General features: G+C 39.2%; 1 protein-coding gene across 3 annotated transcripts in view; it reads left to right on the forward strand.

Annotated features, from left to right (window-relative positions):
• LOC115226072 (NFATC2-interacting protein-like) overlaps positions 1 to 6,330 on the forward strand; it is a 59,132-nt gene extending 52,802 nt beyond the window's left edge. The window contains exons 7-9 of one of the 3 annotated variants that reach the window (XM_036514976.1): positions 669 to 796; positions 5,806 to 5,968; positions 6,036 to 6,330. In XM_036514976.1, coding sequence (XP_036370869.1) covers positions 669 to 796; positions 5,806 to 5,968; positions 6,036 to 6,037 — 293 coding nt within the window. In that variant the 3' untranslated portion in view covers positions 6,038 to 6,330. Of the gene's footprint in view, positions 1 to 668; positions 797 to 5,805 lie in introns of all 3 variants that reach the window. The other 2 variants (XM_036514977.1, XM_029797047.2) reach the window with 2 other exon arrangements.
• Positions 6,331 to 8,987: the final 2,657 nt, after the last annotated feature.

The raw sequence follows: 8,987 nt of genomic DNA on the forward strand, positions 1-8,987 counted from the left end.
GAAAAAAAAAAAAAAAATTTGCAAAAAAAAAAAATTTGTAAAGAAAACAAAATTTGCAAAAAAAAAAAAATTTGCAACAAAAAAAAAATTTGTAAAGAAAACAAAATTTGCAAAAAAAAAAAAAAATTTGCAAAAAAAAAAAAATTGTAAAGAAAACAAAATTTGCAAAAAAAAAAAAAAATTTGCAAACAAAAAAAAAATTTGTAAAGAAAACAAAATTTGGAAAAAAAAAAAAAAAATTTGCAAAAAAAAAAAAAATTTGTAAAGAAAACAAAATTTGCAAAAAAAAAAAAATTTGCAAACAAAAATAAAAATTTGCAAACAAAAAAAAAATTTGTAAAGAAAACAAAATTTGGAAAAAAAAAAAAAATTTGCAAAAAAAAAAAAATTTGTAAAGAAAACAAAATTTGCAAAAAAAAAAAAAATTTGCAAACAAAAAAAAAATTTGCAAACAAAAAATTTAGCAAACAGCATTGTAGTAAAAATATAAAATATAGGCTTCCAAAGTACAAGTCCTGGGGTCGATTTGCTCGACAAATGCGGTGCTCCAGCATGGCCACAGTCATAAGACTGAAACATCTTATGTTCGCCATATTTTTGCTTACATATTTTTATATATATTTGTTTTTCTTTCCATGTATTAACTGGGTTTTTTTTCTGATTTTTAGTCTGTCTTGTCTCCGTGGATACGGACTGCGGCCAGAACATGGCCAAACGTACGGGGCCAAACATTTTCCAGCTGGTTATTCAAAGCAATGGTCAGAAGAGATGTAATGTTAACATGTCCGTTGGAAAGGTAAACCCCATTGTCATAATTACTACCAGGGGAGATTTGGCTGCTATTTCTAACAGGTTTAGCAACAATGTAGAGATCTCCAACATGTATCATACATACATACAAACAGTTAGGGTGTGATTTGAGGGAGATTTGGCTGCTATTTCTAACAGGTTTAGCAACAATGTAGAGATCTCCAACATGTATCATACATACATACAAACAGTGATCTGAGGGAGATTTGGCTGCTATTTCTAACAGGTTTAGCAACAATGTAGAGATCTCCAACATGTATCATACATACATACAAACAGTTAGGGTGTGATCTGAGGGAGATTTGGCTGCTATTTCTAACAGGTTTAGCAACAATGTAGAGATCTCCAACATGTATCATACATACATACAAACAGTTAGGGTGTGATATGAGGGAGATTTGGCTGCTATTTCTAACAGGTTTAGCAACAATGTAGAGATCTCCAACATGTATCATACATACATACAAACAGTGATCTGAGGGAGATTTGGCTGCTATTTCTAACAGGTTTAGCAACAATGTAGAGATCTCCAAAATGTATCATACATACATACAAACAGTTAGGGTGTGATTTGAGGGAGATTTGGCTGCTATTTCTAACAGGTTTAGCAACAATGTAGAGATCTCCAACATGTATCATACATACATACAAACAGTGATCTGAGGGAGATTTGGCTGCTATTTCTCACAGGTTTAGCAACAATGTAGAGATCTCCAACATGTATCATACATACATACAAACAGTGATCTGAGGGAGATTTGGCTGCTATTTCTAACAGGTTTAGCAATAATGTAGAGATCTCTCACATGTATCATACATACATACAAACAGTTAGGGTGTGATATGAGGGAGATTTGGCTGCTATTTCTAACAGGTTTAGCAACAATGTAGAGATCTCCAACATGTATCATACATACATACAAACAGTGATCTGAGGGAGATTTGGCTGCTATTTCTAACGGGTTTAGCAACAATGTAGAGATCTCCAAAATGTATCATACATACATACAAACAGTTAGGGTGTGATTTGAGGGAGATTTGGCTGCTATTTCTACTTTTTCTAGTTACCATGTAGAGGTCTCCCTCATTCACTCATACATAAAGTAGTAGGGTGTGGTTTGAGGGAGATGAGATTGTAGTAGTTGTGGTAGTGGTGTTAGTGGTAGTAGTAGTGGTGGTGGTGGTGGTAGTAGTATCAACAGTGGTGGTGGTGGTGATGGTAGTTGTCATACTTAGTTGTGGTGGTAGTAGTATCAAAAGTGGTGGTGATAGTAGTAGTAGTAGTAGTAGTATCAATAATTGTGGTGGTGGTGGTACTAGTATCAAAAGTGGTGGTGGTGGTGGTGGTAGTAGTAGTATCATAATTGTGGTGGTGGTGGTGATGGTAGTTGTCATACTAGTGGTGGTGGTAGTAGTATCAAAAGTGGTGGTGATAGTAGTAGTAGTAGTATCAATAATTGTGGTGGTGGTGGTAGTAGTATCAACAGTGGTGGTGGTGGTGATGGTAGTTGTCATACTTAGTGGTGGTGGTAGTAGTCATTGTTGTGGTGGTAGTAGTATCAAAAGTGGTGGTGATAGTAGTAGTAGTAGTATCAATAATTGTGGTGGTGGTGGTAGTAGTATCAACAGTGGTGGTGGTGGTGATGGTAGTTGTCATACTTAGTGGTGGTGGTAGTAGTATCAAAAGTGGTGATGATAGTAGTAGTAGTAGTATCAATAATTGTGGTGGTGGTGGTGGTGGTAGTAGTAGTATCAGTAATGGTGGTGGTAGTAGTATCAATAGTAGTAGCAGTGGTGGTGGTTGTAGTAGTAGTAGTAGTAGTAGTAGTAGTAGCAGCAGCAGTGGTAGTAGATGCACATAATCTTTCCTTTTTTGTTCTTTATTCGTTTAAGTCATTCGACTGTGGCCATGCTGGGGCACCGCCTCGGAAAATATTTTGTTGAGTGAACGGGCCCCAGTCAATTAATTTCTCTTGTTTGTAAAACCTGGAACTTATTTTATCGCTCTCTTTTGCTGAACAGCTAAGCTACTGGTATGCAAACACACCAACACTGGTTGTCAATCAGTAATGGCAGACAAACACAGAAACAATTACTCACACATATACGACGGGCTTCTTTCAGTTTCCGTCTACCAAATCCACTCACAAGGCATTGGTCGGCCCGAGGCTATAGTAGAGACACTTGCCCAAGGTGCCACGCAGTGGGACTGAACCTGGAACCATGTGGTTGGTAAGCAAGCTACTTACCACACAGCCATGCCTGTACACGCATTCATATATTGAGTGCTGAGCCTTTCAGGGGCAAAGTGGTTGAGTTCCTTTAAAGCATTGGGCCTCACAGGGGCAAAGTGATTGAGTTACTTTCATGCATTGGGCCTCACAGGGCCAAAGTGATTGAGTTCCTTTCATGCATTGACCCTCACAGGGGCAAAGTGATTGAGTTCCTTTCAAGCATTGGCCCTCACAGGGGCAAAGTGGTTGAGTTCCTTTCAAGCATTGACCCTCACAGGGGCAAAGTGGTTGAGTTCCTTTCAAGCATTGACCCTCACAGGGGCAAAGTGATTGAGTTCCTTTCGAGCATTGGCCCTCACAGGGGCAAAGTGATTGAGTTCCTTTCAAGCATTGACCCTCACAGGGGCAAAGTGGTTGAGTTCCTTTCAAGCATTCAGCCTCACAGGGGCAAAGTGATTGAGTTCCTTTCAAGCATTGGTCCTCACAAGGGCAAAGTGGCTAAGTTCCTTTCAAGCATTGGCCCTCACAGGGGCCAAGTGGTTGAGTTCCTTTCAAGCATTGGCCCTCACAGGGGCAAAGTGGATGAGTTCCTTAAAAGCATTGGGCCTCACAAGGGCAAAGTGGCTGAGTTCCTTTAGAGTGTTGGGCCTCACAGAAGCAATGACCAAGACCTTTGGCATTATGTTATGCTTGAGAAGAAGACCCATCAAGCTGAGTAAAACCACAGCTGTGGCAGATACTGGTGTCACACAAATGGCACCTGTGCCACTAGCATGTAAAAACACTCATTACACTCTCTGGGGTGGTTGGCATTAGGAAGGGCATACAGCTATAGAAAACCGGGCCAAATCAGACTGGTGTCTGGTGCAGTCTTCCAGCATGATATATGCATACATATATATATGCATATATACATCCACACACAACAGATATAGCAGGCTTCTTTCCGTTTCCACATCTGAAGTACATTCACAAAGCTTTGATCACCATGAGGCTATGATAGAAGTCACTTGCCCACGGGTGGAACACAGTGGGACTGAACCCAGAACCTGTGGCTGGAAAAAAGACTTCTTACCACACAGCCACAGCACACTTGTGTCTATACTTTTTATTTGTTTCAGTCATTTGTCTGCGGCCATGCTGGAGCACCGCCTTTCGTCGAGCAAATCAACCCCAGGACTTATTCTTTTGTAAGCCCAGTACTTATTCTATCGGTCTCTTTTGCCGAACCGCTAAATTACAGGGATGTAAACACACCAGCATCGGTTGCCAAGTGATGTTGTGGAGACAAACACAGACACACAAACATATACATACATACATATCAAGATTAATCAGCCGAAATTGCAAGGATGATCCGGTTCTTGACTGAAGATTAGAGGCTTCGAATGCCCTGTCCGTTTTTTGTATCGTCTATTTGAATGTTTTGCGTTCTTGTCCCGTTTTGTATTTTTAAGCACCCACTACACTCATGGAGTGGTTGGCATTAGGGAGGGCATCCAGCCGTAGAAACATTGCCAGATCAGACTGGGTCTGGTGCAGCCTTCTGGCTTCCCAGACCCCAGTTGAACCGTCGAACCCATGCTAACATGGAAAGCGGATGCTAAATGCTGATGATGATGATATATATATATATATATACGACGGGCTTCTTTCAGTTTCCGTCTACCAAATCCACTCACAAGGCTTTGGTCAGTCGATGATGATGATGATATATATAGGCGCAGGAGTGGCTGTGAGGTAAGTAGCTTGCTTACGAATCACATGGTTCCAGGTTCAGTCCCACTATGTAGCACCTTGGGCAAGTGTCTTCTACTATAGCCTCGGGCCGACTAAAGCCTTGTGAGTGAATTTGATAGACGGAAACTGATAGAAGCACGTTGTATATATGTGTATATACATGTGTATGTGTGTGTGTGTGTATGTTTGATGATGATAATGATATATATATACATCTGTGTGTATATATTCTAATTTCCTTGCTGGAAGGGTTCCGAATCCATGGGCAGAGGGGTGTTTTCAAAGGGCTGGCATGTGCAACCTGATTACCTCTGCTGATCAAACGCCCAACCCATACACTCCTGTCCAACCCATGCTAGCATGGAAAGCGGATGCTAAATGATGATGATGATATATATGACGGGCTTCTTTCAGTTTCCGTCTGCCAAATCCACTCACAAGGCTTTGGTCGGCCCGAGGTTATATTAGAAGACACTTGCGCAAGGTGCCACGCAGTGGGACTGAACCCGGAACCATGTGGTGGTAAACAAGCTACTTACCCCACAGCCCCTCCTGCGCCTATATATATATATACACACATATATATATATACATATATACAACGGGCTTCTTTCAGTTTCCGTCTGCCAAATCCACTCACAAGGCTTTAGTTGGCCCGAGGTTATATTAGAAGACACTTGCCCAAGGTGCCCCGCAGTGGGACTGAACACGGAACCATGTGGTTGGTAAGCAAGCGACTTAGCACACAGCCACTCCTACATATATATATATATGATGGGCTTCTTTCAGTTTCCGTCTGCCAAATCCACTCACAAGGCTTTAGTTGGCCCGAGGTTATATTAGAAGACACTTGCCCAAGGTGCCCCGCAGTGGGACTGAACCCGGAACCATGTGGTTGGTAAGCAAGCGACTTAGCACACAGCCACTCCTGTGCTTATGCTGTATAATGTTTATTTTTTTATTATTTTGTGTTCAATTTTATGTTTTTTATGTTGTTGTTTTTTTTTTCTTTTTTGTGCAGTTTGAAACCATTCAAAGTGTTTTGGACATCTACAGGAAACAGCAGAACTTGAACACGGATCTCCTGAAGCTGTACTTTGATGGCGAGCTCCTGAACACCACGCTGACGCCAGCCGCCTATGGCATCGAAGACGGCGACTGCCTCGACCTCGTGGTAGAGACCTAGCGACGTCTTCGGACGGGGAACTTACCTAAATGGCCAAGAGTCACGTTTGGTTGGTTGGTTGGAGCAGGAAGTGTCAGGGAGTGCCTGGGGAGGAACGTTTGGTTGGTTGGCGCCTCTAGGCCCTCCGAGCAGGACACGGCCGAGGGTAGCCTGAGCCCTGTTTCCCCACCCACCCACCCACCCCTTTACCTGCTCTTTTCTTTCCTCTACCCTTAATTACACTCGACCACCCACCACCACCCCCACTTCCCTTGGCCACACACACATACATGCGCATTGACTAACAGCTCCCCATGCTGTTACATTCTCTCCTTCTTCATCCACCCCACCCCCACCTCCCACCTCACCTCCCTCTTTATATATATATATATATGTGTGTGTGTGTATATATGTATATATATATATATATATAATAAATAAATAAAATATGTGTGTATATATGTATATATATATATATAATAACAATATAATGAATAAATAAAATATATGCATATACACATGCATATATGCACATACTTACATCTACATGTATATATACAAGCATATATATATATATATATATATGAGTACAGGACACCACAAATAAACGTAGAACACGAGAAACAAAAACAAAATCAAACAAGGAAACAGACTTTTTTTTTTAACATATATATATATATGTATATATATATATGTGTATGTGTATGTGTATATGTATATATGCATAGGGTGAGGAAGCAAAATTTACAATATTTTGAGGCAGGGATTGAAAGACAGTGTATGACCAATTATTTTATTGAAAGTTATGAGAATTTATTTGCCACAAGAAAATTTACAGAATAGAAAATTTTTTTATTCTATGTGTCCCCCTTCTTTTTCAATAACTGCCTTCACACTCTCCCTGAAACTTGCACAGGTGTTCCTCAAATATTCGGGAGACAACTTCTCCCATTCTTCTGTAATAGTATCGTTAAGAGAGTCGACATTGCTGTGTGATGTTCTATTGGTAGCATGTTCTAAAACGCCCCCAAATAGCATAATCCAGAGGGTTTAGATCTGGGCTAGAAGGCGGCCATAAACATGATTCCCAAAAATCGCTAAAGTTGGATTTGCAGAAATCTTGTATTTTTCTGGCTGTGTGAGCTGGAGCACCATCCTGTGTCCATACATAATTACCATCTGTGTAGTTTGCTTTAAGCCATGGCAATACCTGGTTTCTCAGGGTCTTGTAGTAAGTATTAACATTGATCTTTTCATCAGCTTTGTAGAATTTTATAGGTGAGGGCGCGTGGCTTAGTGGTTAGGGCATTCGGCTCATGATCGTAAGGTTGTGAGTTCGATTCCCGGCGACGCGTTGTGTCCTTGAGCAAGACACTTTATTTCACGTTGCTCCAGTCCACTCAGCTGGCAAAAATGAGTTGTACTTGTATTTCAAAGGGTCAGCTTTGTCACTTTCTGTGTCACGCTGATTATCCCCGAGAACTACGTTAAGGGTACACGTGTCTGTGGAATGCTCAGCCATTTGCACGTCAATTTCACAAGCAAGCTGTTCCGTTGATCGTATCAGCTGGGACCCTCGTCGTCGTAACCGGCGGAGTCTTAAGAGAAGAATTTTATAGGCATTTTCTTTCCATCGGAAGCCATAACTTGTGCAGGATGTTTTGTTTTGAATGTCCCCTTAACCTCAGCTGTTGATTTGGCAATAAATCTGTCATTTCTGCGGTTCAGAACAGCATCGACAGTGAAGATCTTTTCACCTGAAAAGATTGTTAGAATGGAGGACTTTTCCTTGAACCATATAATAATTTTCTTGCACCTCTCCAATCTCTTTTCCTTCATAGCTGTTGTCAACAAATGTTTTGGTGTTCTTGTGTAAGATTTTAACCTCAAATCATATTTTACTGCATTTCTAATGGTCTTCTTGTCTACCTCAAGTTCAATTGCCATTTTTCTCATGGATTTGGTTGGATCCTCTAGGATTTTGGATTTGAGAGCTTTAATGAAGGCTTTGGTACGTTTTTTGCTGATTCCTCCACTTCCAGACTTCCTTGTAATAGTTTTGCTCATAGTCATTCTATTCTTTACATTATAAACAGTCTTTATGGACACTCCAACTATCCTTGAAATCTCCAGTGGTGTGACGACTGCATTCAGCAAATCACACACTCTTTGACGTTTGCTTTCCTGATTACTCATATGGGAAAAAGTTTCTGAAAAGGTAAGGATAATAGTGTTAGGTATGAGTATGACATCAGTATATGCTAGGTTTCAAAACAATTGACTCAGTGCCTCCTGAGAAAAAGCAACTTAACGGTCATTGTAAATTTTACTTCTTCAGCCTGTATGTATATATATATATTATATATATATATATATATGTGTGTGTGTGTGTGTGTGTGTATATGTATATGTGTGTGTGTGTGTATATATATATATATATATATATACTTTATTTTAAGCAGCAGAAAATTCAACAAAATCTGTTACTCTGAGTTTCTCGTTGCCGTTCATCAGACAGTTTTTTCTAGCAAAAACTGTCTGATGAACGGCAACGAGAAACTCAGAGTAACAGATTTTGTTGAATTTTCTGCTGCTTAAAATAAAGCATATTACTCTACCACTGGTATTTGAGTACTCTTTTTTCCACCTTGTTTCACATTTATGTGTTTACTCCAGTATATATATATATATATATATATAATATTAATTAGAGACAACACCACTATTATGCAAATCAAACAAAGAAAGACTTAATCCAATACATAAAAAATTTTATATAAATTAAATATATTATATTATATTTAATTTCATTTATATAAAAAATTTTATGTATTGGATTAAGTCTTTCTTTGTTTGATTTGCATAATAGTGGTTTTGTCTCTAATTAATATTATATTATATTTTACTATAAAATTGGATTCAATCCTAAATCTGATTTTTCCCTGTAAATTTGGATTTATTCCCTAATATTTATTATTATATATATATATATATATATATATATATATACATTCATAAATGAGGGTGAAAAATTAGAT

The sequence above is a fragment of the Octopus sinensis genome, linkage group LG29 (genome assembly GCF_006345805.1).
Source record: "Octopus sinensis linkage group LG29, ASM634580v1, whole genome shotgun sequence".
Lineage (NCBI taxonomy): Eukaryota > Metazoa > Mollusca > Cephalopoda > Octopoda > Octopodidae > Octopus > Octopus sinensis.